A 27,334-nucleotide genomic window follows, 5' to 3' on the forward strand; every position below is an offset into this window, starting at 1 on the left:
TTTATACGTCCTTATACAGATACAAGGGCTAAAGTACACCCAAATAATTTATGAGTATACATGTACCTGTACGGCATTCTGAATAACCATAATCATTCACCAAACACCAAGTAATTTATTTATTATTACGTGTACATGTTAAGGGTATGGTTGAATGATGATCGTAGGCAAAAGTTTAACTAAAATTAAAACCAAAGCCAAACCCCATAAAGACAACAATCTCAAGCCAAACAATTTTTTTTTTACAATAAGAGGGCGATTAATTCGTAAAGATAATAATAAAAAGTGTTTGTGTTTGTTTCAGAAAGATACAATGTGTAAACAAATATCTTAACTGTTTAAACTGTTTATCTGCATGTTGTATTCAAGATGACTGAGATTTGTAAAAAATATTATTTCCTTTCAGATGATTATGAATGATTTCATAGTACCTTCATGGTTCGATATCAGTGGGTAAAATATGATAATGGAGCCCGGGACATTTTTAATATTTTGGGTATTATTTTAAAACAAACAATGGTTTTATTATTTTGTCCAGTATTTATTACTCAAATCCTTCAATGCTAAAAAAATATTGATAAGAAATACTAAGACATGGTTAGATATATGATCAACTTTTGTTGTGCAAATATTTACAAATACAGTGTTTTCAGATGGAATGATTAGCTAAGCACTACATGACGGCAAGAAGTGATATCACTACCGAAATGTTATTAGTGTTCTTGACAGGGTTGGTTACTCTTTTGCAGATTGATTCTGGATTGAACAGTATACGTGATCCAAAAGAGACCCAATTTTCCTCACCAATTCTTAGCAATCCCCTGCCCCCCCCCCCCACAAAAGGTAAAAATTTATCCACACGTTCAAATTTTCGTCTAAAAAGAAGTTCGCCACCTTCTAATCACCCCTTTCAGTGTATATTATGACTATACATGGTACGCAGTGATACATGTGAGGGGCGGAATATGTTTGATCAGTAAACTAATTTGCTTTAACTCTGATCTTTCCTCTCTGTGACCCCCAGTTGTAATATTATCGACATTAACATAAAAACATGCAAATATCTTTATATTCATGATAGTGACAGTTGGCGCACTGTGGACAGCTCATAGAGACTTATACAATGTGCCCCCCCCCAAAAAAAAAAAAGTCAAAGAAACCGAGGACGATCGTTGTTATTTTCATAGATAGTATTGTCAAGCATAGATCCCCCTCTTGAATCTGATGCAACCTATATTGAAATTAATAATTCACGCATTGTTGGGTAAAACCAATTTTAAGAGAGTGTTCCAAGAAAGTACTTTGGTATGCGATATCTGAATTTGAGCGAAAGGGGAACATTTCTAAAAATTTAATGTTTTGCCTTCTAGTGTGACACCTCAAATCAGGCCAAATGAGAGAGGAATACAAGATGATTTGTGTATTTTTTTGTAAATGCAAGCGCTACTTTAAACAAGTAGTGTTTTGACATTTATATACATGTACAATTTTCATTGATGTGGGTGTTATAAAGGGGAGAAGAAACTTTATGGAAATGTCATTTATTATTCAGCCATGGTTCATGAGAAAATTTCCGTCATATCAATTATTATGTACCCTCTTTCGAATCGTGACTTTCTAATACGTGAGGTTATCATTTTTATTTAGAGCGAATGTGTAAGAGAGCCAGAGAGAGGGTGGAAGAGAGAATGAGAGATGGAGAGAGAGAGAAGAAGAAGGAGGAGGAGAAGAAGAAGAAGAAGAAGAAGAAAAAGAAGAAGGGGAGAGAGGGTGGCAGAAAGTGAGAGAGTTATTATGGAGACGCTGTGAGAGGTGAAGAGAGGGGATAAAGATTGATGGAGAACGAACTACGGAAGACATACGGAAGCTAAGAAGAAAAATAGATGGGGCGGTGTAGGAAATCGAATTTTAAAGACGTGCACAATCAGTAGAAATCAAAAAGAAGAATTGGTTTACAAATTTATAAAATTTCACAATTTCACTCCATGTACTTAAAAAAACCCCTTAAAACACATCTTTTCCATTAACGCTTGCCAGCGTTGGTCTTTCAATGTTCTTTAATTTTTTATTTACATTTATGTTTATGTTTTGTTTCATTGTAAATTATTTATATGCAATGCGCTTTGTACATTTCCAAGAAAAGACGCTATAGAAATATTATTATTATTATTATACAAAAACAGCAACAAAAGAACAACAACCATCACATTAGTTAATACACATTCTCACAAAATGCGTTTTTATTTCATTTCATCATGAAAAGCGAGTGTACAAAAAAAGTATTACACAGAACAATTTGCAATGTTAAAAATTACACACGAATATTTGTCGTAAATGTTACACACAATTCGAGGACCGTGGTCTAATATTCCAGCACCATATTTCACAAAACGGACTGATAAATAAGTTTGATTGAAGCAGTTATTTCGATTTACTAAATCATAATTGTACCGATTTACAAAATTAATAATAGTTGTAGTTGAATTAGTAACATTATGCAGAAATAGCAGCATTAACAATAATACTGAAATGATATCAGAGAAGGAAAAAGACACTTCTTGTTTGTCTCTTTTAAAAAGAGCTCGTAATGAGTACAGCCAAATTACTACTAAAATAAAAACTTGTGAACAAATTGTTAAAAATAAAAGATGAGCTAAAGTATAAAACAAATTATAATTTTGAATAAACGAACCATAAACATCCAGTTTATTATTTGATTCCTAACAATAACACCAACTTTATACATATATAATCTACGATAGCCTTCCATCAGCAATCTAACATATTTTGTATGATCTAAGTAGTATTATATGTAATATTCAACCTCTATATGATATACTGTAAATTATAATCAATCATTAACAAACACAGTAGTTGAAGTTTACTATAAAGTTCAGGTAATTACAGGAAATTGGACCCACCTGTTCTGTTTTAGTAAGGAGGGTGAAGAAATGATATGTTTCAGCCTAATTCAAATAATAGTATTCGATTTTATAATGTAAGTCTGATTATAGTATGATCAGATTATTTCACATGATAAAAATAATCAACTCTCGTCATAGTCATTACACTAGTTTTGCATAGTGATATTAAACCCAAATCTGTTGATTTAAAGTAGCTCACATAAATTGCGCCATAATCAGATAATACTAGTAGTCAGAATTTGAATGATGCATGATTATACAGAAAAAGTAGCAAAAATTTTCAATGAAAGTAAAAATGTTGAAATTGATTTTCCTATTAAGATTGGGAGGAATTTGCAAACACAATCTCTAATTTGAACTGTATTCCAATTCATTACATATTTCTTCTAGATATGCCATAAAAATCTACGTCTTTTGAGTTATCAACGCTCCCATGGCCAAGATCATGGGCCGAAACCCAAAGACCCCGGTCGGTACAAGTGGCTCTATAGCCTAATTTTATCAAAAGCTACAAACTGTGTGATTTCTCTTGTTTAATTTCTGCTACACCTGGGGCCCGTTGCATAAAACTTTTGCCATAAAAAACTCTGGCAAACATAATTATGCCATTGAAAATTACGCATTAAAAAACTCTGGCAAAGGTTGCCAAAAGTTTTTTATGGCAACAGTTTTATGCAATAGGCCCCTGCAGGCACAGTACAGGCATAAATTACAGCTTTATAAAATAAAACTAAACATGGCCACTTTGAAAGAAACAAATTGAAAAATAACATATATTATAAAATTATAAACAAGTCTTAAGAAAGGGCAGAAATAAATACGTAAAAAGTAATTTATCTAGTGTGGATTGACACTCTGATTACATATTTCTCTTATGAAATGATCACTACAAATTCTAAAAATCACATACAGTATACAATAACAATAATATTATATTCACATACTATATAGAGTGACGTACTGATGTGATAATTGGCATGCTTATAGTCAACATGAATTAAACCCTTAATATAATTTATATTAATCTAAATACAAATTACATAATTAGTTCAATTCAAATATCTTTGAAACTGTAAATTAAGTATTAGTTTGCCTCAATTCGTAGTCCTTAGAATGCTTGATTAAATGCGAATTATACACATTCAACACAGAATTCCCCTCCCAATATTTAATTTGATATCAGCATGAAAACATACTTGTAATCATTATGTTATTATTTATCTATTTATTTGGCCTGCTCAGTTTTATGAGCGAAATATAATAAAATTAATACGATACACCAAGGATACTGTACTTCGTTGTTGACGTAAAACATATTGAAATCAAAACTTAGCCCACTGGAATGAAGAATGAAAAAAAAATGATATACGTATGCTCTGTCTGAATTAAAATTAGAGACGAACATGCACCAATATCTATCTCAATCTTCAATTATCTTCGCATTTTGATGGGTTTTTGAAAGTTCCCAATATGAATATCGCCCATGTGACCCGACCAATTGCATTATGGTTAGACATTTGGTAAGAAATATGTAACATTTCAGATTTATTACATGTAATACAGACCATTTCGAGAAAAGGAAACACCATAGTTAAACACATTTCTGGTATTAGTAAGACGTCGATTATCATTTTCACAATTCATATTACCGACAACAAAAATGTAATGTTTTGCATAGATATCGGGATAGGTTATATCCCGTCCGTCTTCAGTACAAGAGTTGAAAATATTCACAAAATACAATATAAATATAAAAACGAGCACCATTTTTAGTTAGAGTCAGTTCATGAATGTTAGTCATCAGTTCAACTATGTAGGACCACATCAACAGTCACCAAGTTGATAGAACTGTAATCGGCAAGATCACAAGAGACCGAAGAGATGTCAGTAATTATATCTCGAGACCACCAGACTTTCAATTATAAAACTTCCCATTTTGTTCAACCGTAGGGGGCGCATCTATAAGCAGTCCTTCGACTTTGTCGGTAACCAACTTGATATATTATCCTGTATGAAAACAAGAAGATAGATCGAAGAGATGAAATGAAACTGATAACATGGATATAATATGATGTTTTAACTGCTCGCTCATTTCAAATTTCCGTCATTCTGCTTGCATTGATTTTACCCAGGATACTCTATTCAAGGGCCTATAAATGCAAGATAGAATAGAATGGGAGTGGGAAAGACGGATGTATAATGAAAAAATGAAATGAAAATCCATATTTCATTGTTCGAAATACTCCGAAAATTTGCTTTGCCCGATTGATCGTGGGCCCTGCAGCCGCTGTGCAGCACCAGATCGACGAGGCTCTATCCCTTTAATCGTTGAACGTCAAACAGGGTAGCAGCAATTCCCATCTTTTAACGTCTTTTGGGAATCATTTGGGAATCAATTTAGAATCATTCCCCTAATACAACAGCCCTTTTTCAGGACTAATCACACGGTGAACCGTAAACAATTTTCATTATTTAATTTTGTATATAAAGACTATAGAGCTCACCTTGATGATTCACATGTTTGTAATCCATATGCTCCACATCTAACTCTGTATTTCTGTATAGCTGGTTTGATGTATGTTAGAGTATACATCTCAACATAAGACTGTAATGGACACCATTGTCTCCTGTCCAAATAATAAAAAAAATAGTCCATTGTTTTTACTTTTATCATGGTTAAGTTTTTTGTTTTTTAAAGTTTATTTTACATAGTATAACATAAATTCTTCTTGAAGAGTTTGGAGTCTATAAGTGGTGAACATTTGTATCTTTGATAATGAAATAAGGTTGGTCTTACTTTTTAATTTATCCGTTTAGCGTGGCCGTTGGCCTAGATAGCAATATAACACTATCATCTATGGAAAGCCGACAACACCATCATCTACGTAGGCCTAAAATGCCCAACGATGAATACGTGCCCTCGTCATGTTTTGGCCAATAATAATGCTTTTCTATAGTCGGTAAATGCTACTCCTAGACCGAGAATGATGACATACATCAGAAGCTTGCCTTGGTCATGTTGGTAGTGAAGGTTTATTGGATAATCACATTTTTTGTGTGAGACAGGGGCTTGAAGGTCCGTCATAACTACCATCAATGTTTGCATGTTTGTTTATAATAGCAGTCTCAGTGAAATTCAATACTCTTTCGTACGCGACACAATGATAGATAGGAGGAAAGATGTTCAAATGCAAATCAAACGTAAGTCCCCAAATCAAGAGCAAGACCTTTTATTAATTTTGATTGCATTTAATTGCGCCACTTGACTTTCTTGCGATTTTTGGACTTACCTCCATTTGCAATTGAACGTTCTTATAGCTCTCTATATATGCGGATTCTTAAAGATAAAAAGAGTCACAGATAGGCCCTACCGGAGACTTCCCCGTCCCTACTGTAATAAAGTGCAAATACATGCAATATTTATGATTTAATGATGTAACTCTTTACCTACCTGTTTGTTGATGTTGATGATGACACCACATGACGTCCATAAGATGAACATTTGTTAGGACCAATACATTGTGAATAGCCTGGACAACCATCTGGGCATTTAGCTAGAAAATATAGTAAATCAGATAAATTCATTCATTAATATTAATATGGTATATCATTATCTGCACTCACAGAATTCTACTTTTAAAAAGATTTTCAGTCCTGCATGCATGTTATGTACGCATTCAGCTATTCCTTCATATTCAAGGCATATTAACAAGCCTGCGACTGCATATGAAACCAAGAGCCCAAGTCTAACTAGTGTATATCCCTTAACCGGATGGGTATTATACTGAATGGGTTTACTATAATAATTCGAGACTGATATATCAGTTCTTGCGAGATTTGATTCTCACTTATCACCACAAACTGGATTTCCATAAAGTTTGAAAATAGACGCATGGTGAAAGTAAAATAAGGCTGGAAAAGTTTGAAAAAAAGACTCATAATGAAACAGAAAGACTATGCATATTGAGGCGTGAAAACTTGAGGCAAACGAATAATACAAGTTTCGGTGATTAATATAATACTTACATTGTTGACATAAAGAACCAGTATACCCTCTTGGACATGTACATGTATCAGGCCCTGAACATCTCCCGCCATTTAAACATGATCGTCTGCAATAACCTGAAAGATAGTATAAATATTACTCTGCAATAAATGAATTGGATAACCTATGATATAATAAATGTATTCACATAAAACATTTATAATGTTTGTTTTTTGTTTATGTTGGTGTGCCTTCATCAAGCGTTGATATAATTTTAGAAAGGCATGCCATGTAAATGACCCGCAATTTAGTACAAAAATCAAACAGGGCTTTTTTTTCTCGTCGGCGGGAGTCAAGTCAAGTAAAGGAGAGAATATAATTATGTGCTGATTATAGAAAGAGAGGGACCTTCGCTCTCCGGAGGATTTATCCCAGATATTCTCAGAGAATGTAGTCAAGTTAAAATCGCTTTCAAATTTATGTGTTGTTAGAAAGCAGTATAATTTCCATTACTTTAAAACGATTATATATTTTTTTTCAAATTAAGATATGCTTACCGATTTGACACTGCATTCCTCTGTAACCTGTTTGACATTTACAGAATCCTGCTCGTAAACAAACCCCACCGTTCTCGCACGGCGGACTACATTCAGCTGAAAGAAAATAAAAATAAAAGAAAATCTTTGACATTTCAATTTTGATACAAATTAAACGATGATATCAAATATTCTTAAACATTTAAAGAACACTTTATCAGCTTGTTTTGATCGTCATAAAACCATCATTTTTGAGAAGCATGAATGGCATAAAAAATGAAGATTATTCTTCAAATTATTTGTATGGCTCATCATAATGTGTATCCGGACTGTTTTACAATGTCTTTCACACATCAGACCGAATTGAATTGAATTGAACTGATCAGGTGTTCGTTTCTTATTTTTCTCAGGTTCATTTTCGAAAGTGTTTGTTGGCTTATTTGTTTTACGTGATGATATCTATATACACTGTACTTTGAGGAGCAATTAGTTTGAGTAAATACTATAATACGCATATCGTAAAAGTTCCTTCTGATTTTAATACATCAAAGTAGGCTAGTCATTTATGTTGAAACATAGAAAGTATGGCCTTGCATGTCTTAACTCAGACCAAGATCACTTAATTGAAATATGTCATCCCACATAGGATAATATTTAAAAATCTTCTCGATACAATGGCAGATCTACAGGAGAGTGGCGAATTGGAGCAAACTTCTCCCTTAGGTCAGATGATACTTGATAATCTTATTCCTCATATATCAAGACTGCATCTCGTCCCATTGACGACGTTAACTTTAATTTTGTTTGATCATAAAGGTGTCTGGTCCTCCCATGAAGACACCTTCGTTGTCATCCTCACATCAGTTACCTAGGGTAATCCTTAAGTGAACCTTCTGACCCATGACGCTTTTTAGGAGGAGTTGTTTACTACTCTATTCACCAAATATAGTGGAAAACTTCAAAACTTAGTTTTTACATCAAATAAAAAAATTGAAATGAAAAAATAGATGAAATTAATTTCAATTGATTATTTGAGACATTGTGATTGTTATATCCGGAATATAAAACCTGACAGTCCATATCAAGTAAAACTATCCTTCGGGCTAACTTGGGAGAAAAGCCCCTCTGTGTCAGCCTCTGCTTACGTTTACTGCAGTCTGATCCCGAGTACCCGGTACGACAGTGACATCGATCTGGCGCGATGCACTCACCACCATTCTTACATCCATCCTCACAAATAGCTGTATAGATTGAAATATAACAGAGAAAAGTTGACAGATACTTGATGAAAACCTAAAACCTTTAAAAAATGCTTAATTGTTCAAACTTACAGAATAATCTTTCAATAATCTCTTTCATTAAAATTAATCTCATAAAGTACTCTACTGGTGTCATTCTGTGTTAAGTTTGTAACCAAATTAATATGAAATGCATTAATCGGAAAATGCATATATATTAATTTGAAAGAAAAAACACACACAAACACACACAAATGAAAATTATAACAGACTAAACAAAAAAAAACGAAAGTTTTGTACATGTTCACGTGACACAAAAATAATTTAGCAATAATGGTTTTACTTCGCATAAAAATACAAATAGCACATTCAGCTTTAGATATACTGTTACAATCGAACGTAAAAACAAATCATAAATGTTATGATTGAGTTTAACGTCAAATGTGTGTGCCTTAATTGAAATTACTGATTTGTGATCAGAATACTTAGTTATTAGAACAAAGTTATGATATGAAAGAGGAGAAAATAAACTAAAAGGAGTGATGTTGCAGTCATCAATGAAACATACTTGAGACCGATCTAGGTATTACGTTATATTCAATGATATACAGTCGATGTTTCATTGGTGTAATTGTGACATGAAATAGGGGCACTGGAAGGCTCTGATCACACACCCACACCCTTTCCCACCCACACACACACCCACACCCACTCACAGGAGGGGCAAGCTATTGTGAGTTAAAATTTCGTGTCCCTGTAGTGATCCGTGTGCTAAAAGCAACCAGGCGCCGCTGAAACAAAAAGTAACCTACGTTTACTGCATGCAGGACCGGTATATCCTTTCGGACAGATACATCTCCCTGGATGAATACATCGACCATTATTCTGACACGGAGGATTGCAAAGAGCTGTTCAGATAAAAAAAATAGGAGAAATTTGATCAATAAAAGTGTGAATACATTTAAAAACATTACGAAGATCGTCTGTTTTGCAAAAACATCTGGAATATCTTTATATTATACCCTAGGCACCTGCGCTCATATTTATGATTGAAAGGGAATTTTAAATAATGATTGAGGCAAGATTTCTCTTCGTGTTCAACAAGCCAAAGACTGAAAACATTATGCACTCATAATTTCTTCTATTTGGTTAAAAGATTGGGTTTGTTTCATTGTGGATTTCTCTGTAATACTTGTCATTTTTTTCTAATATGTTAATTCTCTCCATACTGCTGTTACAGAATTCATCATTCTATATATACGTTACAAAGCATTTAATTGAAATTTAAGTTTTCAAAATTGTCTCAGGTGTTGAAAATGGCATACAAATCTATTTTCATTTAAACATATAAATATATGTCCCTCACGTGGGTTCTAACTTGTCTTCGTCTTAATGATGTACTTTTCACCAATATATTTGTTTAATAAGTGTGCTTAATTAAGCATTATATTCACTTGAAACTTGGTTCGGTGCCGGAGGAATTAACAAGTGTTTTTACTGTCAACTTACGCTCACAAAACGGGGGTAAATGACCGTATGGACAGAGGCATTGGTCCTTTCCAACACATCTTCCACCGTTCTTACATGAATGTTGACAAAGCTCTGATGACAAAAAATGAATAAATAAACATGCAGCAAAATCATAATAAAATGAATTGAAAACAAATTGAAATAAAACAATAAATTCTATTTCAAAGGTAATGTAAAAAATATTCAAAGTAGTATGGGATTCGGAAGTATTCTAAGACAGAGAGAATGTTTACTTAAGAAAATGGAGATTATGACCTTTGCTATTGATGTGATGAAGATGATAAATAATAAATAAATAAGTATCTAATCAATAATGATTAAGCATCATCTCCACCATTTAAAAAAATGATAATACAGTTCGTCATCGTCGTCATCACTTTCGTTGTAGTAGTGGTTGTGATGGACAGCAGAGTATATAGAAGCAATACTATTTTAGCGATGAGTATCATAGATATAACAAATATAATAATTGTGAGACATATATGAGTTAGAAAATGATACCAGAGGATGGGGGGAGAGACATTATCTTACCTCTCTCGCACATTCTCCCTTCATACCCAGAAGGACAATGGCATACACCTTCTGGCATGCAGGTTCCTCCATTTAGACATCCACCTATACAGTAATCTGGATTCATACAAAAAGAAGAATAATTCTTAATTTCATAATCACCAAGCTATAAGTTCATATACCAACCGAACATTGTGCTCTTCAATATTTAACGAATAGAATATAAAAATTAGCTCAAAGGAAAATCTTTTAGACGCAATTGATCTTCATACAGGGGTGTCGATCAGGGGTGGGGGCAGGGGGCGATCATCTAAATGAAAATGTTAGTGGACGAACATATCGATTAATTCCAATTTTGCCCCCCCCCCAAAAAAAAAAAAAAAAAAAAAAAAAAAACATGGATAGACGCATAAGTGTGCATGACACTGAGAAAATTTTGTACAAGAATGTTGAAATTCATGCAGCCTAGGTGTAATATTTTTATTTAAAATTGTTAAGATTTTTAGTTGAGGCTGTGGTTTTGGACATGATGATGAGGAGGAGGAGTAGGATGATGATGTTGATGATGATGGTGATGATAGTGAATGTGCCAAATATATTAACAAAAGTGATAATTACTTACGTGGACATTCCGAAAGCCCTTCACACATCCTTCTCTCGACCATTAATTGACCGACCTTGGTACAGTTCTCATGAGAATCGATGTCTCTACAGATAGCCACCCGGGTCTCGAACCCTGAACCACAAGTACGCGTGCACGAACCCCATTCGCTCCATCGAAGAACACCTAGTATTACAGCAAATGGGGGAAATTATTCTAATCAAGTACATTTTTATAAGCCATGAAGTATTATTATCCAATATTTATTATACAGAGGATGATTTGACGATGCTGATGAGAGAATGTGTTTTACATTTTTAGTATTGCTTTTAACACAACGGGGGGGGGGGGGGGTAGAGCTTTTCTTTTGGTTTTTCAAGTACGATATTGTTGATGAAGACAGCGCACTCGGAATGTACGAGATTACAAATGAATATTAAAGATTGTAATATGGGGAAAATCTAAAAGTAAAATATGACATCATAACTTACACGAAGAACACGAAGAAAACACTTTCAGCTCAGCATTCACCTATCTACCTATGGGTGGCCCCATGTTATTTTTATAGGGAGCAATATGATAGAAAAATTACGTTTTTTTTCAATTTACGTTACATGACCGAGACCTTTCTTTTTAGCACCTACACGCATCTCCCTTTCTTCTTTTTTTCCTTGCTTATTTTCTTATTTCTCATCTTTAAAAGAGATTGTTTGTTAAAACCTTGAAAATATTAGAGGTGCATCCTTTACCATGGAATGAAAACGAACCTTTGCAATCATTATTGTGTCGACAAGATTTGTGTTGTGCTGCAATACCTCGTCCATTCAAGCAATCAGGGAGGTTCGAATCCTTGCTGCATACTGAGAATCTGTATCGGGTACCAGTACCACACGTCCTACTACATGTACTCCATGTCGACCAGTTTGAATTTTCTAGAAAATGAATATTTAAATAACATGAATAATTGAATGAAATGAATTACAACAATATATTTCGTTTTTTTTTATGTATCTTGCCTCTCTCTAAATTTGTTCTGATATTGTTTTATAAGCCTTTCTTAACAAGCTGCCCCTTATATGTTCTTCTTATTCAACAGTCAATTAATTTCATTTAGGCCCTATTTCATTTACTTGCACAGTAAAAAATAGCACATTGTTTAAGCATGTCACTCTAACAACAAGATGTTTAATCTTTTTTGTAATTGTTTAAACTTTTTTATTGTTTAAAAAAGTTTAAACAGTTGTTTAAAGGTTTAAACAGATGTTTAAAAAGTTTAAACAATAGTTGCTAGATTGACGGGCTTAAACAACGTGCATAAAATTTTAAACAGCGTTTTTACAGTGTGGGTAAAGCGTCAGGGAAATAATTTTACGGTTTATATGTTTATACATTTATATTTCAATGTTTGTATCCTGATCTAATTGTCTTTTAATTTTTTTTGTATCGGCCTTACAGGCATTTAAGGGTTTATCATACAGTTTCTATTTCCTGTGAAACTTGTTGCTACTTTTATATATATCCATATCGGTTTAAAAATACAAAATGCATTGATTTGCGATATTACATACCATCGATTGGTCTACCGTGTTGGTAGATAGAAGGGCGTTGAACAGTGGCCGGAGCAACGGGTGAGAGAGCATCGCCAGGGGGAGCTGGGATCAGCCCATCATTTAAAGGTCTTTCACTGTTATTATCAACCTCTACATCACCTAGAATGTCATTCATCTCCGACGTCGACTTCATAGACATAGTTGAAGTCGTCGACAACGTTGTGGTTATAGTTCTTGTTGATGACTTGGACACTGAAGTGATTGTGGCTTTATTAGTGGTGGTGGATGGTGGCTTTGTCGTTGCAGGAGTTGTCGTTCTTGTGGTAGTAGCTTTCGTCGTTGAAGGGACAGTGGTTGGTTTCCTGGTCGTTGTTGGTGTCGTCATAGCACGTGTTGGTGGCTCCGTGATCGTTGTCGGGAGGACCTTTACCTGCGAGTAGGCACTCGGACCTCGCTTGGACGTCGGCGTCGTCGGCGTTATCGTCCAGTACTTCGAGTTATTCGCCCTATTTATGGTGGCGTCTGAACGACTAGGAATAGTTCGATCACCGTCATCAGACACGGGTTCGACTGTTGCATGATTGTTGTCCTCGAAGTACACAAACGATACAGATTCAGGCTCCATGATGTCGTGGATGACATCGCTGTTAGACTGATTGATCTCAAATGCTCCATTGTCCAGCTTGACAGTCAGTTTTGTCAATGCTGGAGTTGATGTCCTTGGTCTTTGAGTCATGATCTGCGGTTTTAAGAATATATTTTAAAATTATGCTTTGTGTAGAATGTATATTTCCATCATAATCATACTATTAAATAATTCTAGCTCATATTTGGCTCATGTTTTCTATAGGTTCTGTATGATTTTCATAATTATAAAAGACAAAAGATTTATACTCCTGATATCACTGTCCTTAAATATGATTTACTTTATCATATTACGATTCTAATACCATTGCAGAACAAAATATTCACAATTGTTTTCTTTATATTTAATAGAATGATGTGAGTTCACCTTTTGAGTGACCTTCTGAGTTGTCGTAGGCGTTGATGTCGGTGATACACTCGCCCCATCCATCTCATCTTCAGTGACTTCCATCTCTGAGAACGAAGGAAACGTCGTGTCCATCGGCATTGACGTTGTCGTTTCTGGGTCCATAAAGAGGAATGGATCGAAGAGGTTGTCGTACACGAGCCCGATGTCGATAGATGCATCCATACCATTCACTGAACTCGAGGGCGGCGCGGTGGATGCAATGTTTAACAGATCGGGAAACTAGAAGAAAATAAGGAAACTAGGTTGAAATCCGCAACCATATTGTTGATCGGATGTTGATCGGACATTTTTCAGTCAAGACCTATTCTTTTGCATTCATAGAGACCCATCGATGATCCGAGTTGTGGAAACATTAAAGTTAACAAGAATTTACCTCCTGACGAGGTAAAGTACGTTCACAATCCTATATCATTTCAGATGGGTCATTATACTGACGAATATGAAAATACAGGGTCTTGTTCTGCTAGCAGTTTTTTTCTAATTTTATTGTAAAAAATCACTATGGTTGGGAAATATGAAATAAAGGGTTAGGGAGAATAAAAATGAGAGAATATAAAATACAGACGGGTCTAATGGTGGTTGGATTGATAAATTAGATAGATAAATACCTATATACATAAATAGACTCTCAGATGCATGTATAGAAATATATATAGATATAGATGGACGGATAGATAGATAAATAATTGAGATACATACGTGAAGAGAGAAGAGAGAGGTTGACAGAGCAAGGAGTATACTTACACGTCTTTCTTGTGGTAGACACTGTAACTCAGCTATAGATGTGTCATTCACGATGATCAGTTGATCAATATCACCCTATACCCCAGGATGAGAAATTTCAATGAAAAAAAAAACCATCGTTTTTTTTATATTCAAATTAGTTTCAAGATAAATACAGTAATAAAACAAGGTTTGTTTAGGTCGAGGACTCGTATTCCACCCATCGACACAATTTTCGTTTGACAACATGTTTTTGGGGCACCATCGATTAATTTTGAACTTCAATTTTTAATTAATCAACATTTTTTCAACTAATGGTTAGTATGTATATACAATGTATTAAATGATTCAATTATACGATGGTATGGATAATGATTTCAGAATTATAATTACTTGATAGTGATATTTTCAAGATAAATACAGTAATAAAACTCTTAATAATACTATCAAAGATTCCCCAAGTCTAAATTCTTTTAAATTTAAGTTCAAAAAGTTTCTCCAAGATACTCGTTAGTTTGTTTAACTCTTCATCACTCATACATTATATTTTTCATATATACTTAGCACTACTAAGTGTGAAATATGATATTTTTCGTTTTCCTGTTGATCCGTAATATTCGCTGTGAGTGCCGGGGCAAGAATCTGGAGACTATTGATCTCGTTTTTTCTCTCATTTTCTATTTCTTTCTTTTTTTCTTTTTTTCTTTTAAATTATTCATTTAAATAGATTTAAGCTCAACTTTTACATGTTGTATTTCTGTTTTGTTTACATTGTTCATACAAATATGTAATAGGAGGCTGCATTCTACAAGCTTCGCTTTTTTAGCAGCCTCCTCCGTTTCCGACCTGTTATCTTAATTATTACATATAATAAGTTTCTTTGTTTTATTGATTATATCAACATGTATGTAACAAAACTTATTGTAAATGATTGTTGGAAATGGAAAAATAAATGAAATGAAATATTTCATTCAACTACCTTCCAATATGATCTTATAACATTGTATATTTAATATTGCTTGTTCCTTGATATTTCAGAAATATATTTTTACAAATTATATAATACATATCATAAAAACAGAAATATATATAAAACAAAGGAAAATTACAAGGAAAATGTATGTACCTCAAAATATGCATAATTAACTGATCGATATCCACTACCGATTGAAGTCGTACCCGTTGCATCAATCATTGCTCGATCACTTCTATCTATATTGAGTGTGAACACCTCCTTACAATTTGCAATCAACGTGACTGTATGTTTGTTCACACTAAAAGCCATGTAGTGCCAGCTTCTATCCAAAACATAATCAGTGAAATTGAGTTCTTTGTGAGTCCCATCCAATTGGCTGTAGACGATCGAAGGAGTCTTGGCGAGTTTGATCCCAAATTGAATGCTGCCATCAGCGTCAGTGAAGAGCAAGGCGTATGGGACTCCGCGGTTTTTTCGGAGCGTCACTTTTGGTTTGACGGTGAGGAGGACGGCGAACTGATGCGGGAAGCTCTTCCCATAGATGCTACTGGTCGGAGCACGAATCGTTCTGGCTTGATGGGTGATCCTATAAGCTGTCCACCGGCTAGGAGCTCGTCGAACACCAGGAGGAAAGTCATCAAGATGGAGAATCTTCTTCATGTCTTTCTCATCTGGAAAGCAAGACAAAAAATGGAAAAAGATAATGTGGTGAACGCACAGAAAACTAAATATTGTACGAAAAGAATAAACACAAATTCAAGTGTGAATATAACTGAAAGCTAATTATGATATTTCAAATGACAAAGTTTAAGGATTTGATGTTCGCTTATTACATGATGTCTTGTTTTCATTTACACATTTTTTGAAAAAATAAATAGCATTGAAATCAACACGACAAACTGAAACAAAATAATGTCCAAAATCCTTTATTTTAACCCTTTCCTAACAATGGAATACAATTTTTGCAAGAGGGCTTCCGGCCAATAGAACTCTATTGTAGGCCCTTAATTTGCTCTCTAAGTCTGTTGGCTCTTTTATAGTTGTTTGATTTAATAATAACAATTGTTAAAGTAATGCTTTTATAAAGACAGAGACCCTCAAACTAATATAACTTTTTAGACCATTATAATGGGTGCCAAACAGACGCGATTCAATCAATTAGCGAGTGAAGCAGCAAAGATTGTCGGATAAAATATGATTTTAACATACAACAAAAGCAAAACTACATTCTATTAATCTCTATTTTTCAGCTGTTCAAAGTTTTGAGCATCTTCCAGAGATTCGATGATCATAAAAGGCGTCTACGATTTTCCGAAGAGATAGCCCATATAATTATGTTGGAATAATTTGGGTAAATGCCAATAAATTCAATCAGGAATGGCAAGTCGACAACATTATTGTATAGGGCCTAATTAAATAATTCGAATCTATCAGTGTTGACTTTTTATACACTGAAAAAACTCCGGTGTTGATTTAACACCAGCCCGGTATCTATATATGTCCACACCAGACAAGTATTAAACAAATCCAGTTTCGTTTTGGTCTAACACCAGAAAGGTGTTTATACAACACCAATTAGTATTAAAACAGCAACGGTTTGATTCCAAACTGGTGTTGTTTTAATACTTCTCTGGTGTGGACATATATAGATTCCGGGCTGGTGTTAATTCAACACCGGAGATTTTGCAGTGTATCATGTTTGGAGTTTAGAAAGTAACATTTAAGCTCAAGTAGACTACATTTTCAGCAAAAAGTGAAAGAGGAAGTCAGCTCCAATAGCATTGATTACCCGTGTTTGTATATATCCGCGCCCAGTCTTGCCTGTATTTTTCTCATGTTCGATTTTAATGTGTTTGTTGTTAAACTCTTACAAGATCTTTAGGAACTTCACGAGGAAGCATACACTCAACACCAATGCAACGAATTGAAACAAATTTATCAATTACTTATTTCCACCTGGTCTGTTCATCACGCAATTTTATGTAGCGATCGAGGTAAATGAGCTTAGAAAGTTCGCATAGTGGTTGATTGAACTTTTAGGTGTGGGAAAGATACATTTCCAATAACAATCGCGAAGTTGTTATTTTGGGGATCTTTGACTTGACTGATTTCATGAGGTTAAATGGAGGGGAAAGTAAACAAGTAATGGTAAATAGCAAATATTTCAATTCTAATAATGTTTTGAGACCCCGTGGCATGTCAGAATTATTGCGAATTTTCGAAATTCCCCAAAACGTTACTTTTTTAAAAGAATTTCAATCTCTTTCATTATATTCTATAAAATTAGCTTAAGAATGGAGTCCCCTTTTAGACAGGATCAATAGGAAGAATAGAAAAACATTTCCAATACAAGTATTATTTTCTTTTATCCTATAGGTATTCTCTGATATATCTATCCTAAAGATGATTTTGATATTGAGTGTATTGATTTATATCGCTTTTTAATTTTGTTTAACTTGAATTAACAAACAACTAAATCAAGCATCAATAGCGGCGCACTAAGCTAAACATCAACTAATTTGATTTCAACATAATATTTCGGGTCGTGCAAATTGATAAAATAGGCAGCATAATTCATAGTGAATTCCCTGTTGATTATTTTCAGCATGGCGTAAGCCCGAGCCCCCCCCCCCCGGCCCTCCCCCAACTTCTTCATGCTTTTTTTTAAATGACTTGTACTTTGTGTGATCATTACTCCGTCTCCATCCTCAAAACAGGTTCACGGAGTTCAGAGTCTAGCCCAAAACTTGACACATTCAGTTCCACTCGAGAGGGTTGTCAATCAGTAAGAATCACCAAATTGACATCATTTGAGGTGAAAATGTTTATTCCAACAGATACCCATGAGTAACGTTATTTCAACTGTTCATGCAGAGTGTCTGGAAGACGAAAGTTCATTTTGGGGTTATGACGTGCCGTGAAAAAAAAAAGAACTATGAAGCTTCTTTCTCAAGGGTGTAATGATTTCGGATTAATCCTTCTCAAATAAAATGAGTGTAACATTGGAGGTCAAAGGCACAAGGTGGTTGGTGGTAAAGTGGCGGCAATGACGGTAGTGGTAATAGGGGCAGTATATAGAAAAAGCGTTAGAGATGGCGTCAATGTTGAAGTTGGTCATGGTGGCGATGGTGATGGTGGTGGTGATCGATGCCCGCTGTATGGGTAGTAGTGATGTTGGCTGTGGTGATGGATGGTATATGGTCTGGGGGGCGTTTCATGAAAGGGCTTGTCGGACGTTTTATCCGACAAGTCCCATTTTATCCGACAGTTACCATAGTAACAGTACCTCTCAGCCAATCAACATCAGAGAAAGATGTCAGATCTGACAACTTGTCGGATGAAAATGTTGATGAAACACTCCCCAGAAGTGTGAAAATGGTCGTGGCGATGGAAGTGGTAGAGGAAACAGTGATGTCACGGTATTGGAGGGGCTAATGATGCTGGTGGACTGTGGTGAAGCGATATTCCGACAGACAACATTGTTGATGAGGGCGGTGACGGTGGTGGTATGGACAATATTGGTGTTTGTGGTGGTAGGGTAAGAAGTTATTTAAGAGTGCTGGCTTAAACTGCAATTTCAAACTATGAAACTCTTTCGGAAGATTTCGTAGATACAAATATCAAATCTCAGTAAGAAAGGTAACAATACAATGGAGTGACTGAGGCGGAGAAGGGGGGGGGGGTGCTTTTTTGCATCGGTTGTTGAATTAAAGGGAGCTTTGGACAATATTTGGGAGGGGGAATTTGTCCCCTGTCCTGCATCCAACCCCCCCCCCCCAAAAAAAAAAAATAATATAAACTTCTACGCTACTCGAGTTGGATAAATTGGAAGTCACGATCATATCGGTCATGTCTTTGCATCCATGCATTGATCTACCAGGTCCATGATCCATGTAAGTGGTCTATGACCATGATGATACGCCATTCAACCCATATCGCTATCTGGTTCAACTTCTCGCAATGTTTGTAGAGGACATACATGGAACGCACAGCTTCCGAAATCAACACCACCGCCTATACAACCATATCGTCTTACTGAGAGCGGGTAGGAATGCCTTATGATGACGATGATGAGCTGGTCGATGATGGTCGGTGGTATCACAGAGGGGCATAACATGGACAGATTGTGGTGATGAAAGAGACAGCGATACGGTTGACTGAACTTGACAGTTTTTACAGTGACACCATACTCCCGATATAAAAAGAGCATCACAGACATGTATATGTCATGCTGTTTCTTCTTACAATAATGCAATTGCCAGCAATTTATACAAAGAAAATCTCTCAAAATCAATGACATTAAGAAGAGGGTGGAAAACTGATCAAGATGACGTAAATGAAGGATACGGTACATAGACAATTTGAATATATCAATATCATTTTCAAACTTGAACAATATATTCTTCATGTTCTTGTAAGCTGCTATTTTCGCCATCATATTGTGTCTCACTTCCTTAGGAGGAAAGGGGAGCCGACAAGAATATCATTCCATATTATTTGAAATCAATATTCGAAACCAAAAAGCCAATGCTTTCTTTGGGGTAAAAATATAGCTCCTGAGTATAACATCGATTACATCCGTTCCGTAGACTTTTCACAATCATGGTTTAGGTATTACCACGGGAAACGAATAGGGAAGACACATCATCTTACTACTTCCAGTATTTACATGTACGATTTAGGGAACTTATGTATGATTTAGGGTACTTAATTTGAAACATTGTTTGATTATTGAGTTGATAGATTTTCGTTGACATTGTAAAGTCTTTATTTGACTATATTTATATTTAGCATGAAAATTTGTATGTATGTTTTACATTTCAGAAATTTTTAATGCTCTCATGTGTTTACATGAAAGTGTAAATATCAAAATATATATATTTACACAGACACGGGAGAGAGTAATTATTTGTAAACCCACCTGAACAATCGAAAACGTTGCATCTTCTCTTCTGTTTAGCGTCTCCCTCGCATGCATTAGGAACATCTCGAACACACACTCGACGTCGAGTCTGATGTCCACCACCACATTCCTTCGAGCACGACGACCACGATGCCCACGGTCGCCAACCTAGGCGAAAAATAGACGATACAATATGCAAATAGGATCATTCAAACAAAAACAAATCAAACAGATTATATCAAACATGAAAAGAAAACCTCACCATGATCTTACTTGTTACGTTTCATTCATTGTTTCTTACAACATCACAACATACAGTATATTTTTGGTACTTATTTTTTATTCACCCTGTTTCGTAATTCATATTCATATTTGCTTTTTTCATTTGCTCTAATAAGACGGACTTGCTGAAAAGTAGCATTTTCGTCCGATGTGAATATTGTGCAAATGAGATAAATTTATTCAGTCGATCAAAATAATAATCAATATCACTAAATGGTTAATGAACGTGTCAATCATCATGATTAAAGTTATACTTCCCAGAAAAATATTTATTGTTTGTGTTTATTTCATCTTTATTGTCACATTATGGTCTATATCAAATACAATTAGAGTCATAAACAAACCTACAAAATAGATACTGACATTCAACTATATAAAGAGCGTTGGGAATTCATTAAAGGGACTACAATGAAATATTTTTTCTACAGATGTGTATGTTGTGAAGTCCCTAAGAAATAACAGTTCAAAGAAAATGAATAAAAATACACATTTATTACGTGAAGAACTAGTTTTCTAAATACTAAAGGAAGAAAACAAATATTTCCCTTCCGTTTTTCCCTATATTCATCCATTATGTTGAACAGTCATAGTTATCTTGTACCACTTATGAATAATTTCTAAAAGATGAATTGATGCCCATGCAGAGCTTGAAAAAAAATAATTGATGCCTCCTTTCCCCTTTAAACGGTATTTCCCAAGCCTTCGGTGAGCGTTCAAACATTTCCTGCCAAAACCAACTCCTGGGCATTTTAGAAAGATCACTGTCAATGAGTTTAAAGAGAAAATTCATGCGAGTATTTCCACTTCATATCAGTTTTCCACATCTCTCATCAAACTGAACCGTTAGTCACTGACAAAGATATATCCCTAAGCGTGGATGAAAAGATAAACATATTTCAATACCTTATTCCATTGTCACTATAAACATGCTATATGAAATTCCAAAGTTAAAACGTGCCATTTCTGGTATTATGAGCGATAATGGTTCGATCTTGTTTTGTGTACATGGTCATTCTGGTGAAAAGAAATACGGACAAATCGTGATGTTCGAAACGAGACCGATGTCGTTCACTTCACCTAGACGTGAGGTCTTATCTTTATCTTTATTAATTATAAAGACATATTTATTGATCGGTATGCCATAGAAATAACAAACATATTCATGAATCAATTAATATGTAGGCCTTTACCTTGACTCACATTCAGGAATGGGGTCTCGAAGATTAATATCATTTTAAATGGGGATGTCATTTTTTTAACTGCGTCGCCCTTTAAATCGTAAAGGGGTCCTTGTGATATATGGTTCGTTCACCATGTTCACTTGACTCTTAGGCTAAAAGGTCGGGGTTTAAAATGAATAAATCCTTAGGCGGTACAGATAAGTCACATACATGTACATTTACAACCCTCCGTCCAGGTCATGTTGGCAATATTGGTAATAACCGCACTTCGCCTCTGGAAAAAAACATTGACAAATACTGACAAAAGTTTTGTAGGTGATTATACTGATCAATATCATTTCATTAGGTTAAATAAATCTCCAATTTCAATCATTAACTATGTCATTCGGGTTTAAATGACATTGTTGTAGGAAGGCTGATGACTAGATCGTATGTTAACGTCACATAACATGACCTCTTTCTCACTTTGACCTTAGCCTCCCTGGTGAATAAGCCTCGATACGAATGCTCTGACCGTCTGACATGACTGACGCATGATGGACCGAGAGAGAATATAATAAAAGGTTGTGGTTTGTGAAATCCCTTCTTCATTAATTGGTTCCGCGAATCTTCTTATAATATAAGACATGATAATCGTACTAAACTAAGCCAGATCTGCACTGAAATAAAATAATAGGCGTAATAACACAACCCTAACATGATTACATAGTGACCGTGTTTTTATGTTTAATTGACACAAGTTCAAAGCATTTCTTGTTTTTTTTCATAGTTTCTTTCTAAAACACAAATTACCTTCCTTCGAGCAGGGTGAGCTGTCTCTCTAATGAAAAATATATACTTCGTTATATTAAAGATATTCTGTCTAAATCATACCATAGAGGTCGTCCAATTTTCGAAAATAGCCTTAATCACTTTCCATGTTAGGCCTACATCGTACCCTGAACATGCTGAAGTCTGTGTTTCGCTCCCCGGGGCAGTGAACCTCCAAAACCGGATCGGAAATTGCCAATACTACTCCATTCATAAAAAGAATCAACATGTCATTTATAACCATGGATATAATATAGAAGAAAAATAGATCTAAACATACACAAATAGCTGGACCTTGATAGCGAGAGAGCGCACCACGGTGGCCGATGTTTTGCTATCAGCATGTGTTGTTTGTACATGTATGCATCCTACTTCAGGTGCTTGGAGCTTGAAAGTTTTGAATTGCAGTGTGGGGTCGATTACTTGCAAGTCAACATGGTCAGAGGCTGGAAACATAAAGTCTATTTTCATATCGTACCCTCCTTATTGTCAGCCCCGAGATGGAGGCCATTGTAGGTTGGTGTAGGTTCCAAAAGACAAGAACGATGCCGAAGGGCCACAGCCACAGGTCTAAAAAGAATTTCATACAGGCCTATGAGATTTGGAGGCCATTAAGGAGCCATATGAATACAGGGACATGGCAATGTGTTTCTCCTTTTAAAAGGAAACATGAACGAATGCAAAGAATACTGTAAATGTTTGCACTATCAGTGAGCCTGGTAAGAGGACAGAATGGAAAGTCGTAAACAGACAATTTTCTCCCTACACTACAAAAAAAGTTAAAATGTTCAAGAAAGCATTACTAAGAATGACAGATTACACAAATTATACTAATGAAAGATGCCTCCAAAAATGAATATTAGATTAATCTAAATTAATAACTGAGAATTACAACAGGTTGCAGATAAGCATCAACATAAATCATCGCTTTATACATTTCATGAATATTGGTATACGGAATCAATTAACAATAGCACTGGTAAAGTATCATAATGTGGAAATATACTTCATGTACTAGAAATCTTAATTCTTGACCACATTACTTCAATATAAGAATACCGATCTCTGTAAGTTAAATATTAATTCATAAACAAAGACTCATCAGAAATAGCATCACAATCTGAATGCCAGTTTAAGTGATCCTCTATCTAAAATCGAATAGTTATTCAAATCATTTGCCATTCATCAAATAATTTACATTTCGTACAGTTTTATTGCCATTGCAAACACTTCTTTGTTTGCTCTCTGTAATCAGATATCAATTTGACGACTCAATCATATTCAAAATTAGAGTACGGTCTTCAATTCTTTAAAGATAGGATCTGATAAATCTGTAAATCCATATGGCATGGCAAAACCTGTTCAATTCTAGTTGATCCAATAGGGGTTCCAATATCTTAATATCTCGAAGCAAAGTTCGTTATGCAAGTGTCCCCTATGAATAATACTACGAAATGTTCAATTAACTTCTTAGAAAGTCGTATTGGAATAAAATGCACCACTAATCTAAGAGAAATAAAGAACATGTACAACAATCAGAAAGTGATTAGTACGTTTCTTGAAAATTTGGAGATTGATGCATCGAGACAATGAAAGCAAACATTTCGATTTTTGAAAGTAATTGATCCTGGTCAATTAGAGACATATATTTCTTTTTTAATAGCAAGCATTTTATCATCAAACTCATTATGCATTAACATTGCTTGTTTTGACGGCGACTCCTTCCTACCTGAAAAGCGTTTATACTCATTAGAAGAAAAAAAATATGTTTAGTTTTCCGCCAAATTCATATTTCTCACAATAGTGTTTACCACTGATGGAGCCAATAATGATATCATTACGTTTTAAAAATTATGATGGTCATAATGATAATAATAATGATGATAATAACAACAATGATAATAAATTACAATAATAACAATAATAATGATTTTATAGCATTTGAATCTACTTCTTGTAATTTCAATACCATCTCGGAGGGGATGGGAATATGGGGTAGTTAAATGGGAGGGGGTGCATTTTACCCTGAACCTCCCATGAATCGTATATGCATGACCATACCACTTCTCCCGCAGAGTTTCTCGTTTACATTACCCACACCATGATCATCCCGTTATCATGATAAGAGAGGTGCAAAGATTGAAATACTGAATATTCTTCTTGTCTCTTAGACAATAGTAGATCTATCTCTGTATTGTATTTACTCTCGAGTGAATACCCCCATATCGCAGACAATAGTTTAAACTAACAATTAGCCAAGTGTTACATTACATATAATTTATAGTTGTATTTGTACAACCCCGAACTTTCTTTGATATACGTGTATGATACAAAAAGCTTGAATGTAGCATGTGAATGACATGGAAATGCGATAAACAACATATTGTCGTTTTTGTTTCTTTCAAATTCAAAGGCACGAATATGTGTGAAAATAATGAAATACAGTGCGGTTAATTCCCGAATTAAAAGGGGGGGGGGGTGAAAGAAAAATTACATCTTATTTTCATTTATTTTTTAAATGAAAGATGATAACATAACCTTACACGTTTATCTTCTGTAATAGAGGAATAGGTTTACATGTAATTTATAATAAGGGCTTCCTCTGTAAAATACAGTTGTATATATTAATTGAATTAACGCTTATTATAGAGCAATCCATCCGTCTTTTTACTGATATTTTCTTGGTAATCATTAATGTACCGAATTGTTGTTTTTAATTGACAAAATGAATGAAAAAAAAGCATATAAGGAATAGAATTATCGTAAAGATAAAATAATATTAGTTGTAGCATAATATTTTCTTTTCTTTCATGAATATGAAATTTTCTAGCTCAAGTTTGTCTCAAGGCTCTCATTTCTCTGATGTATGTCTTGCTGCACGCAAAACGGTCTAGTGTAACCCCATTTTAACGATGACCCAAGGCCTGAAGCTCTTGACACCACGATGACCCAGGCTTTCCTCGGCAAGAACACATTTTGAGCACCATGTTAGCAATCATCATTGTCAGTTTATCTGTCTTTGTCACTTGAGCTTATCAACAATGATCTAAATATTTATCAAAGTTTGAAAATTCCACGCTCCTATGAAGTGTGTATAGTGTCTACATCAGATGCTGAATTATCATCGAAAGCTGGTGATGGTTTCTTTTCGATGTTTATTTCGGAGGTCATGCAGCAAATATCGTGGTTCTGTAAAATATCTAATGACGTGTTTCAGGGATGACTACATCCCATGATGTCCTATTAAAAAAAAATTTATTTGAAAGTAGTTTATTTATGGAAAAGACCTACAAGTAGGTCACTGTCCTTTCGAGAACTATATGATTAAGGATAGGGTATTTCTTTTCTTGTTGTTCCTATCATCATTTTTGCCTTTGAGTTTGCACTGAACTCCAGCTCAACATCACATTAGACCATTGATTTATTTATGTAATAGTAACTTCTTTTAGGAAAACACAATTCAGATTAGTTAAGGAAGGTATGTCGATGTATAATAAGCATCGGTTCTATCTTCAGTTTTCTGTTTAAGATAATTAATTATCCCATTAACATAACAAAATCAACAATAATAAAGTCATTAGCAATAGAGGCCTACAGATAATTATAACCACGCAAGAAATAAAATCGAATAAAGTATGTCCTTCCTTTTTTTTTAATCTAGATATTTTGGCGTACGAAACAATAACATTGTCTAACGATGTGGCCTGCATATCGAAAATACCGCCATGTTCTTTAAAAAAATGTAAAATGTATGTAAGTGAGAGGAATTGCTAGATAGTCTCCCGATATAATTCACTCAAAATTCTTTCTTGAATGACGTTCTTCAGTCACATGTATTTTTTAGATGTCCATCTGAACATAAGTCATGCCACGTACATTATGAAGAAAAAAAATACTTCCATAAATTATCAACATCCGTTAAGAAATAAATATGTCGATGTCCCACAGAATAATGACATCAATTTTTTGAATGTCCATTTGTCTTATTCGCTCTTCAAATTTTAGCAAAATTTTGTCTTGTTTCGAATGTATGGCAATGTTTACATGCTTCTAAAATCTGTCACATAATGTGAACGATTTATGTGTGTTAGCTCAGCAATGTAGCACAACTAGCCCTATTCACACTAGCTCCCTTATAAACCCTTTCAATATACCTTAAAGCGATAATTTCTCTCCTTCGAATTTCTGTTATTGGTATTACTCTGTTCGTTCGTGGTATTTGCTTATTTGCGGAGTATCACTGTGACCATCATTGTTTCTAATATTAATCATTGAATATCAAATTGACCAAGCAAAATTTCTAGGATTCCCAGCCCCGCAGTCTGACTACCATAATATACCTAATCGGTTTCTTAGAAAGCACACTTTATCCTTCCAACTGTATTTCTTCCACTTATCTCTCTCCCTTTCTTTCTATCTATCTCTACTCTATCTTTTTTTTCTTTCTTTCTTTTCCTCTCTTCCTTCTCTTCGTCTCTTTTCTCTATGTCCTCTCTACTCTTCCTCTCTTCCATCCCAGTCTCTCCATTGC

At 34.7% G+C, this 27,334-nt stretch overlaps 1 protein-coding gene across 1 annotated transcript; it reads right to left on the bottom strand.

Moving 5' to 3' along the window:
• Positions 1-2,208: 2,208 nt before the first annotated feature.
• Positions 2,209-20,695, bottom strand: LOC129255640 (A disintegrin and metalloproteinase with thrombospondin motifs 7-like). Its single transcript, XM_054893984.2, has 16 exons — positions 20,549-20,695; positions 15,778-16,298; positions 14,673-14,747; positions 13,887-14,147; positions 12,893-13,613; positions 12,092-12,256; positions 11,346-11,510; positions 10,745-10,840; positions 10,193-10,285; positions 9,496-9,591; positions 8,591-8,686; positions 7,467-7,562; positions 6,951-7,046; positions 6,376-6,478; positions 5,429-5,551; positions 2,209-4,931 (listed from the first exon to the last, which is right to left on the bottom strand). Exons 2-16 carry the CDS (start codon positions 16,285-16,287, stop codon positions 4,865-4,867), a joined length of 2,763 nt encoding a protein of 920 aa, XP_054749959.2. The 5' UTR covers positions 16,288-16,298; positions 20,549-20,695; the 3' UTR covers positions 2,209-4,864.
• Between the last annotated feature and the right edge of the window lie 6,639 nt (positions 20,696-27,334).

The sequence above is a fragment of the Lytechinus pictus genome, chromosome 3 (assembly GCF_037042905.1).
Source record: "Lytechinus pictus isolate F3 Inbred chromosome 3, Lp3.0, whole genome shotgun sequence".
NCBI classification, from domain to species: Eukaryota; Metazoa; Echinodermata; class Echinoidea; order Temnopleuroida; family Toxopneustidae; genus Lytechinus; species Lytechinus pictus.